Below are 16298 nucleotides of genomic sequence, written 5' to 3' on the forward strand. Positions count from 1 at the left end.
GCAAGGGGGGTGATGGTGGCTCGGAGGTCTGCTGGTGATACAATAAAAGCCTTATAGCTGTGAGGGAGATCTTTGGAGTTGTGTGACCTATATAACAGAAGACATTTAAGAGGGAAAACCACTGAGGCAGATAGGTGTGGGTGATTTGTGAAGTGTGGGAGGTGTTTTGTTTTATATTGTTTGCACACATTTTATTGTGATTATAAAAATAAAAAATAAATAAATCTTAAATCATGAAAGAAGAGAATTTTAATTCAAAGATTTTGTGAGAGTGCTAAATTCATGTGCAAGCTGTCTATGTTTGCTTTGTGAACTGTCTTGTACAGTATATGCATGTGCTCTGGTCTTCATTAAAGGTCTTGTTGAATATCCTTCTAGCCCAGTAGAAGGTCTATAGCTTCTAGCTTTTTATCCAAGATCAGCCTTGTTCTTCTTACTGGATCTTAAAGGCTTCAAACCCTGTAGGCACAGCTAGAAAAGCTGTTACTAATATACAGTATAACTTACAAGCCCATTCGTATGGAGCATTTTTTCAGTTTTCTTTTAATCCAAAGTACAGTCTGGTCCTTTTTATTTATTCCAGTATTGCACATGAAGAATTACTTAAAAATAATATTTACAATAAGCTGAAATCTAAAAACCAGAAACCCACACTAACATCATGTACTGTAAACTCTCAAGGGAATTTATCAAATAACAGTCTTATACTGTTATTATATAATACTATATAAAAGTCTTTTTTTTTCTTCTAAAATCCCAAAGCAAGCAAAAAGTGACTATGAGATAAATGTTCTTGGAACAACATTGAAAATGTTCTAATGAACCAAAAGTATGAAATCAATTCAAAGCCCATCTTAGACAAATTCACAGAGATCTCTTGCATGATAAAATTACCTGTATTGTTAAGTTTTATCACACTACGTATTCTGATAATTGTGGTAAAATAAATCTTTTATAAATAAAATGTAAAAGGCGAGTATTTGAACCAATAACAACTGTTGCATTTCAAGTACCTGTCAGGATATAATTTTAATTATTTTGCTCATAAGTGATAAAGGTTTCAAGGTTACAATTTACTTGAATGGGTTACATAAAATCATCATTAACACAACATGAGGCAACACACATAAAAACCATACAGCAAAATAAAATTTCACATAAGCATACCAGGACCACTGTTACTGAACCGTAAATGTAGAATGTCCTTGCTAACTTTCATTTCCTTTAAGTTGTTTCATTATTTTCTCCTCTCTATCTGTAGTTCTGCTCTTGTTGTATCTTCAGCTTAAACTATGCCTCTCTTTGAATACTAAATAATAATTTCATTCCTGTAATGCCATTTGCACACATGGTTGTAAAGCTTTGTGCATGTTGTTATCTTGTGTCGTGTAGTGTTTTTAAAGGAGTTATGATGGTGTTATGTAGCCCCATTGAATTAAAACATTCACAGACCAAGTTGAAATATTAAAAGGCATATCCAGTACATTTTTACTTGTTTTTAGAGAGAAAATCTTTTGTGAGTAGCGTTCACACAGAGAAGTCACATAAACAGGTGATACAGAGAACTAAATATCCTATCAAGCAAGTTGTGATAAAAATGTGTTTGTTTCTTCCCTTACAATATCAGTGTTCCACTTTCGAGATTCCCACTATAGAATTCTAAAATTGTGGAAAAGTAAATTAGCAGTTATTTTAATATTAAGAATCATGATAAAAACTGTGGCATTTCTGCAATGCAGATACTGTACCTCTGCCCACAGCTGTCACAAAACCTGTATTTAAAAGAAAGGCATGGAGATCTGTCGATTATTTCTTGAAGGATCGCACACTTCTAAAAGTCCTTAAGTAATGTTGACCAGCACTAATGCTGAAATAAACTAGAACTTGTAAAAACAAGAGAATGAAAAAAAAATTAACTCCAGCACACACCAGTCCATTTAAGAAGATAAGGTGGGTGATGTAATTGAAGCTAATACAAATGAAAAAAGAGAACATTTCTGAGACTTGGTAAATCACACAATATGGTCTATTACACTGCTAATCTTGAGCCAGACTGCAAGATTGGGAAAAAATGTATGAGAGTCAGGGATGGCTTTTGTTTGTATGTTTTATGAAAGGGGTTAGTGTTTAATATACAGTGTAAAGTCCAAAAGTAAGGACAGCAATGACTAAACTTTTGTTTTATAATCAAGCAATGCATATATGTGATCATGATAATAATATTAATTCAAAATACAACATCATATCTGTTTTATTCTTAGGTAATGCCACGCAACATTTGTTAATACTTTAAGGCAATAACTACATGAACTCTATCACCCATTGAGCTCACCAAAATCTTTGAAATTGAGATGCTTTGCCAAATCTTTCTACAGCCACTTTGAGTTTTTACTTTCTTGGGATGTTTTGACTTCCACTTTTTCAGTATGTTAAATGCTGCTCAATTTATTTGGCCAGTCTAAGATTTTTTGCTTTTCCCTCCTGATGAACTTCTTAGTTTCTTTGACTGGATATTTTGGGTCATGTTGCATGGTGAATCACCACTCAATGAATGGAAGCATTTTCCTCTACATAAAAGACAAAATGTTTCTGTAAATTTCAGAATTCATTCTAGTACAACCATCATTAGTCAGAGGTTCAGTTGCAGGGTTGAAAGTATATTTTTTATGTAATATAATAAATGTATGAATGTTTAACTACAGGAAAAAAACATTCATCATATTTACCAATTAAAGCAAAAATGAGTTTTAACTGCCCCAAAAGCCCAAATACTTTTTTGTTCTTTCCTGTACAGATCAGAAACAATAGGTTAAGAAGTACAGTCAGGTGAGCTGCTTAATGAATATCAATTTTATAAAAGGGTCATACAATTAAAATACTTAGGTATTTCCTATAGGGATTTAATTACCTAACAAATAGTAATTGGTAAAAACTTTTGGAACTGAGTTTTAACTTAATTATTATTAATTTAATAATTGTGTTTGTTCAAACTAATATACCGGCTTTATTAAGGATAAAGTGTTATTATTTTAATTTTGTTTTCAATTACAAAGGGAAAAAATAATCCATAGCCATCATATTTCCTCATATTTTTTTAACAGTATGATTTATTTTGCAACAAGAATTAAGAGAGCATTTTGAAATGTTCACACTCAAGAGCCATAGCATTTGGAAAAGTGCTCAGAAGTACTCAAAAGGAAAACCCTAGTGTGGTTCAATGAAAATGTATTCGTTGACCACAGGCCAGAAAATGGAGAGGAGACAAGAGGATTACCCTGGCATCAATTGAGAGAAACTAATCTCTGGTGGCATAATAGAACTGTACAGTACATAAACATCCTGAGAAAAAAGGCAGCCAAGTACTAACTGTATGAGCTAAGTGTCTGCCTGATGGTTTTAGTGTGAAAACAAGGCAACCAGAACATTTAACTCGTTATTTTACTTTACAGGCCTTCTACATGACACAGAACCAATAGTTTATTGAAACCACCACGCATATTGGCCAGACCAAAAAAAAACTGTTTTCACTACTGGGACTGAGGACCTTAAATACACTAAAATGGTATTTTACAAAATGCCACCCAGAAAATCATAACTGGCAAATAAAATGCTGAATTTCCTTGGTTTTCCTTCCCTGCTAAAACATTACTACCCAAAAACTTTAAATTCTTTGGAAATAGAAATAATACTAGTACCTGTTGAACCTGAGAGTTTTTAGCATTTCCCATTTAAATTCATGAAAATGTCTAAAAATAATAAATACTTCAGTCAGCTCTAAGCAAGCTGGTATGACAAAAGGTTTAGAATTCACCACAAACTCACCTTCAGGTCAGTCAGAGAAATGTTATAGCCCACAGCACTCTCTCATATTGATTTGCATAATACAACCATGCAGTAAAAACACAACTTATGGAGAAAAAAAATATTTGCCGAATTTGCAGAATTATTTCCCTTTTAGAATATTTTGTTCTAAAACTTGTTTTGTCAAGACAAACTTATATACATGACTGATCCACTCTTTACCGTATGCAGCCTATGCAATTTTTTACATCCCTTTTTGGATCCAATTATATTATTTTTACATTTTTTACTGTCTTGGCTACCAAACCCTTCTTCCATGTAAAATTCCCATTATATCCCACAGGACATTTGGCAGACATTACAGTTTTGAAAAAAGAGAAAATTGATGTTTTGAGGTCAGAGAGACGATGGTGTAGACATTACAAGTAGCCTAATGGTCTACCACAATAAATAATTTTGGTTATTCTTAAATACAACTGAATAATATCCAGAAGGATGCAAATCAAGCCACAATGAGGCACTGGAATGGATTGCAACTGCATGGTTATAACAGGATGTACAGTATAGTAGAAATATACCCAGATATCTGGTATTTGGGGATTCTGACAGAGGTGAGGTGATAAAGACAAAAATAGCTATTGACTGTAGCCTTTCCAAAGATCTAACATGACAGTGAGTCCAAACAAACCAAACTGACCTGATGACTTAGTCATGCTTTGATTGTGTATGAATAAAGATGATTCAGATACAAAATGGCCAATAGGAAAGGAAATTTACTGAAAAAGTGACATTTTAGTACAACATTAAAAATCATTACAAAGCTAGAATTTTTGCATACATAAGAGAGGAATGAATTAACATAAATTGCTTACCATCATTACTCAGATTCAAATTGGAAATATGATATAGATCAAGATACTTTACTTGCAGCTCTTTAAATCCACTCCAATAGAGTACTTTAATACCTTAACACAATGTTTAGCTACTGTATATTGCAGCAGCTCTGACACATTCCTGACCTACCCTTTATATTGAATAATCTCACCATGAAAAAAGGTTTCAGGTTTCTTTTATTAATTAACAGTATGTACAGTTTCTAATGTGAAAAATAACGAGTAACATAATATTAGACTCTATTTACAATTCAATTTTTACAAAACAGCTTTACAAGGAGTTTTATCAGTTTAAAAAAGGCTAGACTAAAACACACACACAAACCAAATGTTTTGTAATACATACACAAATAAATATTGACATTTAGTGACTGTAACATGAGCATGATTTCTACAGCCAGTTTAGTAAATACATACTTCTGTCATTTTCACACTACATTTTCATTCCATTAATAATAAGTAAATATCCCCCCATAAAATTCTCTGTTAATCTGTTAGTGGAGCTTTGTTAATATATTCAAAGAGGTAACACAGACATCACACTTCATGCCTAGAACAGAACACTAAGTTTTGTCATGCAAAACCAAATATTGTAAGATTCAAATTGTAGCTACTAATTCATTTACAGTTTAAATTAAATGGATTCCTACATGCAATATCATACTTTATGCAATATTCACTGTTAAACTACACAGGCTTTAGTTACATCATATCCATCGGTATTACGTACTATTAAGCGCCATTTGGGATTATTTAGAATTATATAATAAATAATTGAATCCAAAGCTATTCTTGAAGATGGCAATTTTAATATACAAGTCTTATTATGGCACTTGTTCCATTTTCAAGGTAATGTATAAGGACTCTTTTTTCTTTTCTACATTTAAAACAGCTGCTAAAATATTTTTTTTTCAAAAGACCAAATGTAGGCCTCTTAGTTATCTAACGTCTTCAAAGTTCTTTTATCTTCCCATTATCCCAATCTTAAAAATAATATCAAAGCTTAAAGACTATACTGTTGTTTTGTATTTTTTTTATATTTTTTACAGTGCAAATCTCCCTCACAAAAAAGAAATCTCCAAGTACCACAGCAATTTAGCATAAAGGCTTTGGAAGTTAGCAGTATGAGTCCATTGTTGACTGCATTAGAAAACTGTGGAGACCAAAGCAATGAGTGAATTCCACATGGTGAAGAGAGCAGGACAGAAGGTGTGACCAATCACGCACCATCCAGTTTTAAAGAAAACCCGCCTCAGTTGGAGGAGAGTGATTCCACAGTTTATTTTCTTTCTTTTTTTTTCTCTTTTGTGTGCAGTACGTAAGACTGAACTGGTATTTGTCACACAAATTCCCCTGGGCCTTCAGTGTTTTTCTGAAGACTGCTTATGATGATGCTGATGATGCTGTCTGAGTCTGGGCCCTTAAACAAAAACAAATAACAACATCAAGCTTGTTTAGACAAGGAACTCAAGCACTGAAGTTGCAGCAGTGGAGATCAAACCAATAAAGTAACTCCGTTTTGTGAAGGTTTCTTTTAGTATTAGAGTAAAATGCCACTTTAAACAAATGTAAGCATTGCAAATATTATGTATGGGAAATCTTGCATTTGAATGTGGATTTCAGCAAAATCAACTATACTGACATAAAATTGGGATGCAGTTCTATTCAATAAGGCACAGATAACTTTAAAAAAAATTATGTGGACAGCGTGTTTTTTTGGCTTTAGGAAATACCAAGACAAAATGTGAAAAGTTTATACAAAAATCCATTCCTTCTCTGGAACATAATTTAAATATTAACATTAGGACTGGGATGTTCAGAAAGAACAAAAGAAATCTGTAAAACACATGCTGGAATTGTGATCTTAGATCTGCAATAACTCGTTTAATAGATGAAATTTAAGAACTTTTTTACGTAATTACAAAATAGCCATAGCAGAAACAATTTTCAAAGGAAACACGATTTAAGATAGCCCAAGCCAGCAACTGGCTTTGAGATCATAAACTCAAACAATAAAAGTAACATGCAAATAATTTCAGCCACATCCCATTGCAGAAAATCCTAAATAAATAAACAAACTTAAAACACAGTTTAAAAGATTAGTAAAAAGGCCTCAAAGCAACATGTAACATGAGATATTTTAACAGGCATTTATTGGAATTGCTGTTTATTTTAAGTGCCATATGTCCAATGACATAGTGTTTGACTGCTATGTGCCCTTTATTGAAGAACAAATGGTACTGTCACATGTGAAAAATAATGTGCTATTTAGATCATCCCAATGCATGTGTTGGAAAAACCTGTAGGTTTGGAATTTACTGGTAATGCAATACATAAAATGGATTTTCTTTTCAAACAGGTTTTTTTAGACTAGATCCCATGTATTAATGTTTATGTGTGTGAAAATACACTTACTGTGTTGGAGAGCTGGCGACGTATCAGGTGTGTGAAATGTTTTAACAGTTGCTGGGCCTTCCCCCCCTGTCGTTATCACTTGCACTTCAAGTCGGTAAGAGGTTGATGCTCTGAGATTGGAAACTGTTAGAAAATTATGGTCCTGGAAGAGACAAGAGAAACAGCATGGGTGTCTCAAAGGGGTTACAGTGCTTTCTCATTTCGAAATACTGAAATTTAGCATTTAAAACTCTTGATATGAACTCACAGTCTTACTGTATCATTACAAAAGTATGTTCACTTACAAAACTATTCCAAAAATTGACTGCTAATCAACAACACACCATTTTTTTCTTTTCCCCAAGATGAGCCAAAAATACTTTTTTATTAACCTTTTCTATTTCCCTATATATTTATCATTCATGTATTATCCACTATCAAAAAGGTGCTTATTTCTGGTATGGATCAAGGTGAACAGAACCAAATCATGACACCAGACCTCTAAGAAAAACATTAATGCATACATAGGATGTAACTTAGAAACAGTTAACATCCAAACAGGAAAATTTAAAGACTTTGAAGGAATTCTAATTATATGCAACTACCTCAGCAAAGCATATGTAATTCAGTATTTTATATTTCATTAAGCTTTTGTTTTGCATTGATAATATTTTTTTCTGTCAAGCGCTCACATCACACAGAATATTTGGTTCTACAACAAAATGCATCTGAACTAAACAATAGCTTTACATGTTACAACTTTAAAAATAAATGTTCTGATCTAAAAATTGGATATGGTGGATGGTTGGTAAAATGACCTTTCACATATACTTCAAGATGCAAATTAATTTCTGTAATTGGTAATTAAATATGTAATTTAATCAACCTTACAGTTACTTGCTGTATTTTACAAAGCTTCCAATATCTAACAGCCAGTACATGTACGTAAACACAATTTACATGACCAGAAAGAAAGAAAGTGACTGGATGGATGATCTATTAGTAATAAAATGATAAGTAACTGTGCTCATGCTACTTTATTGATTTATTTAAATGATCATGTGTTAATGATTTAACAAAACATAACTCTCTTACACCTTTAATGAAATGAACCTGCTCACCAGCCTATTCGTGAAATTTCTAAAATCAACTGTTCTCAAGAGAAGGATGTGTATATTGCATTCCCTCATTAGAGGCCAGAGATTTGTAAGCCTCGGCAATACTGTATAATGACTGAAATAGTGGTCTATTGTTGATATACTGTAACCGCTATTTGTGATGTGCATAGTGTTTTTCTTTGAGGGTTATCCATAATAAGAAGATTCATTACAACATCACAATCCTATTAAATGCACTTCTTATGTCATTTTTTCATCACTCTTTTCCTGTTTTAGTTGCAGACAGCTCCACATCTGTGTTTTTAGTATCCAGGGCGACCATGAACTCCTACGTGAAAATACTGTCACACATAGCTGCCCTGCATACATATTTATTTGCTCACGAAATCCAAACAATAAAAGCATACGTTTGATAACTTGACAGAAATGTCAACAGCAACAAAAAATAAGAAGGAACTATTAAAATCAGGGGCCTCCAAATATTTTCACTGTGCGTTCACGACTGCAATTCACTGAGTGCTGAAAGTCTGCTAAAAGACTTATAAACACAAACTAATTTCCTTATTAACAATGGTTTCATTTATGAACAAAAACAACTAACACAAATAAGATTAAAGAGTGGATTAATAGGAAGCAGATGAGCAGAAACAACCGCCAGAGACTTCAAACCTTCATCGTGTAATAAGTGTTCCTGTATTTTTAAGGGTGTGTTACTTTGTTGGCCCTACAGTTCTTTTGCACTTGGCATTGCGAGAGCAGGACCAGTATCTTTACATTACAGAGACATGATGGTGTTCACAGACCAGACTCTTCACTCCTGCATTTCTGTTAAGATCTAAAATACGACGCAAAAAAGAAAGCAATGAACTTCAACAAGACCAGTCCTCTCTTTTAGATGGTTTGATACTCCCTGATTGTTAAGACTACAGTGCTGATTTGCTTTCGACACTCTGGAAAAAAACACAAATACAAACTCTGGAAAAGAGTCAATAGTACAAAGTAATGCAGCAAAAGCATGAAGCTCATGCAAAACCACTGACATGTTTTCCCAAATATGTCAAGGCAGCAATTGCGAAAACAGACTTCATGGCATTGTGGGTGAAATTGTAATGATTTGTTGTGGCACGAGACTTACTGGAGGCAGTATCTGCGACTGAGAGATGATGCTGTTTGGCAAACTGTTCTGTCGGTTCTCTGTAGTCACCTCTGCCCAGGTCACCTGAAATCCTGTGATCCGCTGGTGGGGGTGTACTTTTGAAACCCTCCAAAAGAAATTCCCAGTAATGTTCCCTTCATGAATGTAGAACGATGCGGTCAGGTTTTCTGGTTTTGCCAGTACTTTCGGAAGCACTGTAACTAAAAAAGAAGAGAATTCCCTAATCAGTAGTTGATAGACACTGTTCAGGTTTTTATACAGAATGTTAACACGTGACACAAACGCTAGATTGTTAAAAAATGCACGCCACTGTAAATGACACTTTCACTCAATATTTAAATTCAGTAAACACTTTGAATAGATTGTGGGTTCGTGAATGTTAATGAAATGCATTCTGAGTCACAAGCGTTCTTCAAGTCTCAACAAAAACTTCAAAATGAAGTTCATTTAACATCTTCCGCCTGCTTTTGTAAAGTAATTCCATCGTTACTGGAGAGATGCATGGTTACGCATTAGATCTATGGCTGAGAGTTGCACTCACCCCCATCTGAAGGGCAGCTGAAGTGTTTATGGTTCTTTCCTTTCAAAGCAGAGCATGATGGGGTGGAAAAGCTCGTGGTTTCAGCCTTTGAACGGCCCTTTGATTTCATTGCATGAACTGTCACTTTATACTTGCAGGAAAACAGCAGCCCTTGGAGATGAATGTAGTTTTCCTAGACAAAGAACAAAAATTGTTCATCACAAATGAGTCAAAATACAATAACTGCACCTTTTTACAGGTCTCAAGGATGTATAAAGATAATTAACTATATTAAAATGGAAAATGAATAATTTAGTTGCTTCATACAAAAACATGTATTTCACATAAGAAACATAACAGGCATATTTATATAGTCTGTATTCTGGGTTAGATAAAACTATTCTAAAAGTATAGTTGAATTAAGAACTCCCTACTTGTAACTGAAAAAGGAATTAAAGCTCAAAATGTAAGCAATGGATTGTGTTTCCCATAAAAATGTACATTTTCAACCTACCTCTGCTGGGTGTAGAAATTAGAATAACTCCTTTACTTATAAGTTATAAGACTGAACTATGGAATTATGTCCATGATAGAAGAAAAAATTATTGAGACCTACAATGTATTTGCTTTCGGTATAAGCTACAAGGTTGAAAGTAAGGACAGTAATGTCAATGCATTAGGGACATTCATAATTAATCTTCAAGTAAACACCACCCGATGCCTAAATCCATGGGGTTAAACTCCTCTGCACCCCAAACCTGTTTTCAATGTAAGATTTTTCAGCAAACAAATCTGGTCTGGTAAATGAAAATACCAGAAACGTCGAACGAGACACTGGGAATTCCTGCAATCATGTATTCTAATATGTAGCAGACTTAATGGCTTATTAAAACCAACTGAGTCAACTTGTTCAAACTAAGTACAAGGGAACAAGAACTGCATCTGATGTGAATTTTCCAAAGCCTTTAAGAATTTGGTAGAACAAAAAAACAGCATCTATTTCTTAGCAACCAGTAACAGAGCACCTAAAGAATGCCAGTCTTGCTGTGTCACCAAACAAATGCCATTTGTGATCTGACTGAGCTGAAACAGCAAAGTCTTAAATGCTCTTTGCAACCCATAAAGTATTTTACTGAGAATTTCTGGCAAGAACATTTGAGTTATTTTCTTCACAGAGAAGTGAATCAAAGTTTTTTCATCATCCTAGTGAAAAATAATAATGCCACAAAAAGCAAGTCCTTTATTTCCACAAAAGAAGTTTGTATAGAATGACACCACATTAAAAGTGTAAATAAACTGTCAGAATATGACACGATATCACTGGATTACACATATGCATTTGTTCAAAAACAGAACAAAAAGCTGAAAATGTGTCCTTTGCATAAATCCACATTGGGTTTTTCCTTATTAGACATTGAAGACTAATTTCTTTCAGTTCAGACTCCTTTGATTCTTGTTTCACAGTGTGTATAAGGTTTGTTCTTCACAATTATAAATTTGTGCATTTTTCCAGTATTACACAAATGAATTGCTATTGCTGGTAAATCTGTGCATATGGAAAACCTGAACTTCAAGAATGGCACTGATATATACTATATATAATCACTGTTTGGCATATACTGTACAAGCACACTAAATTGTGTCAACACAGCTGTCAGTCAAAAGTGACATTTTCTTTGCTCTTTTCCCAATTCTAATGCCGTACGCAACATTTTGCCCCAGGAAAAACACATAGCTCTGTTTTGATATCATCTCAACTATGTTACAAATGCAACAAGAAAATAAGAACATAAGCAAGGTTAAAAAGAAAAGGTCTTTCATTTCACGTAGCTCATTTGACTTGGTTGTTAATTGATTATTAATTTAAATATCAAAGGATCACTGTTTCCAAAGGTTCACTGTTTCTTGAAAGAAACCAGGGTATTGGCATCTGAAATATGGCTGGTTAGCTTGTTCCATATTCCCAAAACACTTAAACCATCCCACATCATTCTCAATTCCTTTAAAACTGACTGTACTTACACCCAATAAAGCAATCGTTTTTAGTAATTTAATTAAAACATACAGTGGGTCATCTCATGTATTTGCTAGGGGAGTTTATATTACCTTCCATCTGTTAAAAATACTACACTAGATAGTGTACATTTATCTCATCTGCAGAAAGAAGAAAAGGGTTAATGTTATTTTTAATTTACCTGTGTCACAGATTTCTCTGGACCTTTCGTTTCATTGTGACTGCAGGATTCTGGCAACCACTGGACATGGTAGCGGTTCACACTGGGATCTGGGTCAGAAACAAACGAAAAACCATCATACTTGGGTTATTTTATATATTCACCTCACATGTTAAGCACATGTTGCCAGGCTATGAATAAGAAAGTTATGAAGGAAATACATATTTGTTGGCCTCTTGTAAATAATGAAGCCAGTAAGTTGCCAAATATCCAAACAATGACGGAAAGTTCTGAGAGTATAGACTCATCAAACCAGGATATGATTAAAGGCTTTGTAAAAGTAGTGTTAAAAGATAAATTTCCATTTCCCAAAACCTAATTTCCAGAAATCCATTCCATAGTTTTATAGAAATCATAGACATAGTTTAAACACGGGCCTGGTCAGTACTGGGATGGGAGCACTCTAAGAAAAAACAGTTTCCTGCTGTAAGCAGTGCTGGTGGCAGACTTCCACCTAGATTCCGACCCTAGATTCAGTATGGTGACAAGCAGGCAGTGGTTTGGAAATCCTGTAGGAGGTGCCATCCTTTGGATGAAACATTAAACCAAGGTCTTAAATACTTTCCTTAGCAGTGTAAATAAGAGTAGAGCTCTTCTCCACATTGTCCTGGCTAAATGTGGGAGTAGGCTTTTAGAACCTGGCCTCCCTATATTCCTCCACAGTTCTCTGGATGAAGCAATTTCTCACTCCTCCACCCAGTCTGCTATGTAGCACGGCTGCTAGCACAGAACATCACCTAGGTGGGGCTGCACTACATTTTTACCTTAACTTATACCCTTATAAAGATAATAAACGTCTCCAACCTTATTGTAAACTACTGGAGCATATTATTGAAATAATGTAGAATAAAACCACTACTGTTTCGTGACAGATTCATATCTTATTTAATAAAGTGTATGCAATACAGTCCATGTCCACTGAAGTGTTTGTCCCATTTTGTAAAGTTGCTGGAAAAAAAAACAAGCTCTTTAACACACATATTGTAGAGCTCATCATTTCCTGAAGGCAAACAGTGGGCAAATTCCCCCTCTAATTCATGAAGTATTGGGTAGGCAATTTTCCAACAGTTTCCCAGTAGGGAAAATAAGTACCATAATCTTAACAATGCTTCAGTTAATAATAATACCTTGCTACAACACACAAGCTTATGTGATATCACCTCAAGATATGTAACAGAGTCAAAGAATACAGATCACAACATGTTTCAGGATGATCATGTGGGTGAATGCCACGATTGCTTAAAGCATCACCCATATAGGCCATTTACAGTCTATTACACAGGAGCACGTTGTGATAGGATTCATTGAGGTAATCAAATGTGTTTGTGTTCGGAATTTCCCCTTGTTATTCGCAGAATTTATTATTCATCAGCTCATGTAGTTTGGGGGTGAAATTATACTTCTCATATTAATAATTAAGGGAATATGCCACTGCAGCTCTGCCAAAGGCAGAGATTGTGGTTTAGAGATAAAAGAAGTCCTTTGATGGCCTAGACATGATTCTGGCAGTGAAAAGCTTTAAGCAGATTGGAAGCAGAAAAGAGGGAATTATGAGCTGAAAATAATGAAAAAAGATAAACAAGATTTAAATCTGAGCAAATGGAACAAAGTAGTAATATATAAAAATCGAAGGAAAGATCTCTCATATCCAAGCTGATAGTTGCCCATCAGCCTGTGGTTTTTAAAAGTAAATATTTTTGAAACCCACAAGTCCTGTTTCTTGGAGCTAAAATATTTTTGCCCTAATTCCGGAGTACGTTAAATGAATTTTCAAATTCCGCTCTTGAAGCAGATGCTTCATGACAATCCACTTCCATGGGAATAGCTTTTGCACAAAAATGAAATGTGAAAATATTATTTAACCCTTTTCTCTGTTTGTTCAGCTGGGTGGTTTGAGAGATGTTCACCATGGGGTTCCATCACCTCGTATTCAGAAAATATGGATTTTCATTTGAAGGATCTGTTATCTTTCAGCATTCCATTTTAAATTGGAATTAGATCTTTAAATTTCCAAAAAAAAAAATAGTTTAGTTTTTTAGTTTTTTTAATTTTATTAAAATGAGGCATTGTGAACCAAAGAAAAATATATGTGCCATAAAAGTAAACAAAATATACTATGGTCACATTTCAATATTTACTTGCTCTTAATATTTCAAAATAAAACTTCAAATAAATAAATTTAAGGTAAACATCTAAGCAAATGATTAAAAGCATTTGGAAGAGCAGATTATTTCATTAAAACTTATTGCATTGTTGAAAAGAAACCCTTTATATTTATTCATATAGATCTATCCTGATCACAGCCTGAAGAATATTTCTATGGGCATGCAATAATGGTATAATAACTTTAATAGATTGCTAACAGACAGTTACAACAGAAACATTTATTCTTATCTTATCATCTAAGAAGAAAGACCTAAATTACTGATTTATTATTACTTCATGTACCACACTCTATACCTGTCTATACCTCCACATTTCTTACTTCACAAATCTACCAAGACAATCAATCTGCAGTAGCAACTCACTCAGTGCCTTACATGAAGGCAGGTTTGAAGTTGCCTACTGAGATACCACCCTCAGGCTATGACCAAGAGCCTAAAGTTGGTGTTAGATTAGCTTACAAGTACATAAATGAACTGAAGGTGGAAGAACAGTCAACTGCTCAAAAAGTTCAAATGCTGTTTATCAAGACCAGCTGCTTTTATGTTAAAATATGGGTGGTCAAGGCTGTTTGCAAAATAAAATGCTTGGCACATTATAAGTTATTTTGTCATTGTGAAATGAACCAGGCCCATAATTTAACGGTGCACACAAGCTGACTGAAAGTCTACCCAATATAGACAACAAGTCAAGTACACCCAGTACCCTAAGTCTGGTCTAGTTTAGCTAAACAATACAGACTGCAAAGATTTTTCTTTTTTAGAATTTAGCATAAACTTCTTTACTCTTGATAAACATTTACAAACTCCCTGCATTCTTCAATTTCTTACGCAAAGTCTGGCTGTGGTGATGACACATATTAGTAACAACACAAGCCATACTAAATGAAATTTGACAGCACTGCCCTAGTGGTAAAAGCTTCATGGTTTTGTATTTCCACTCTGGTATTACAAGTAAGTGAAAAGTACTGTACAGAGTGTTGCCTTCGGAAAATACCGTTGAATCTTCCCTTACACCTGTAAAAGACTCAACAGTAGAAACATCGTGTTTTTCTTTCAACTTTTCAGTGTGTAATTAACCTTTACTTGTTCCTAAATTGGTCAGACCCCATATTCTTTTTTTTACTATATTTAAGCTCAGTTACAATAAAGTTTTAAGGCAAGTACAGTAGGCAATAAATCAAACACAGCTCAACTTCCATGTAATAGTAGGATTTTTTAGAAGATATCTCCAAGACTTACAATTCATTTTCCAATTTTGGCTTTTCTATTACTGAAGCTAAATCTGAGAGATAAAATGTAACACTATTATAATCAATGTTTTGTGTTTAGTGCATCATTAATTATGAACTTCTCCAAAGTCAGTATTTTAATCACTCAATTCTAGAATAAACAGTATGATGTATAATTCTTTTAAAAAATCATCATACTTTTATGGTCTTTGAAACATCAAAAGGGTTGGATCATATTTTTGTGGATCATACCTCCCCTTTTCTTCCAGTAGATTTTGACCTGAAGCTGTCCATCTTGGTAGAAAGGAACTCCAACTTCTAATGGGCCTGTTGGCTGTTTTCCTGGATGAGATGTCAGCCTTTGCTCTCCTTTATGTATCTTTGATGACTGTTCTTCTAGGAGAGAAACCAAGTGCAACACCATTCATAGCCATTATTGAAATATAGCTGTGATAATTCATTATAATCATTTAATATAGTCACTTTATACTTAGTTTATTGTAAACTTCACAAGTTTAAAAAATAAAGACTGGTTAGTAGACAGGGTTAGAACCCTGAAACCATATACTGTACTTAAATAAACATAATGACTACATTCTAATCAAAAATGATTTTTGTAATAAATAAAACAGAACTAAGCAATATTACACAGTTAATGCCTCCTTGACATAAGAAATTAGGTATTATCCTTTTTGAAAATTCTTCTTACTAATCTGTTATAAGATGACACTATTAATCATTGCCATATAGAAAACAATTTATCATTATTATTATTAGCATTAAGACTA

At 33.9% G+C, this 16298-nt stretch overlaps 1 protein-coding gene across 2 annotated transcripts in view; it reads right to left on the reverse strand.

The window, feature by feature from the left end:
- Window positions 1–4854: 4854 nt before the first annotated feature.
- The window catches only part of LOC148836501 (anosmin-1), a 70211-nt gene continuing 58767 nt past the window's right edge, over window positions 4855–16298 (reverse strand). The window contains exons 9-14 of one of the 2 annotated variants that reach the window (XM_088913324.1): window positions 15763–15903; window positions 12078–12166; window positions 9904–10075; window positions 9342–9562; window positions 7110–7251; window positions 4855–6114 (exon numbers count right to left, since the gene is read on the reverse strand). In XM_088913324.1, the coding sequence (XP_088769450.1) occupies window positions 6056–6114; window positions 7110–7251; window positions 9342–9562; window positions 9904–10075; window positions 12078–12166; window positions 15763–15903 (824 nt within the window). In that variant the 3' untranslated portion in view covers window positions 4855–6055. Of the gene's footprint in view, window positions 6115–7109; window positions 7252–9341; window positions 9563–9903; window positions 10076–12077; window positions 12167–15762; window positions 15907–16298 lie in introns of both variants that reach the window. The other variant, XM_088913323.1, reaches the window with a different exon arrangement.

The sequence above is a fragment of the Atractosteus spatula genome, chromosome 4 (assembly GCF_055471065.1).
Source record: "Atractosteus spatula isolate fAtrSpa1 chromosome 4, fAtrSpa1.hap1, whole genome shotgun sequence".
Lineage (NCBI taxonomy): Eukaryota > Metazoa > Chordata > Actinopteri > Semionotiformes > Lepisosteidae > Atractosteus > Atractosteus spatula.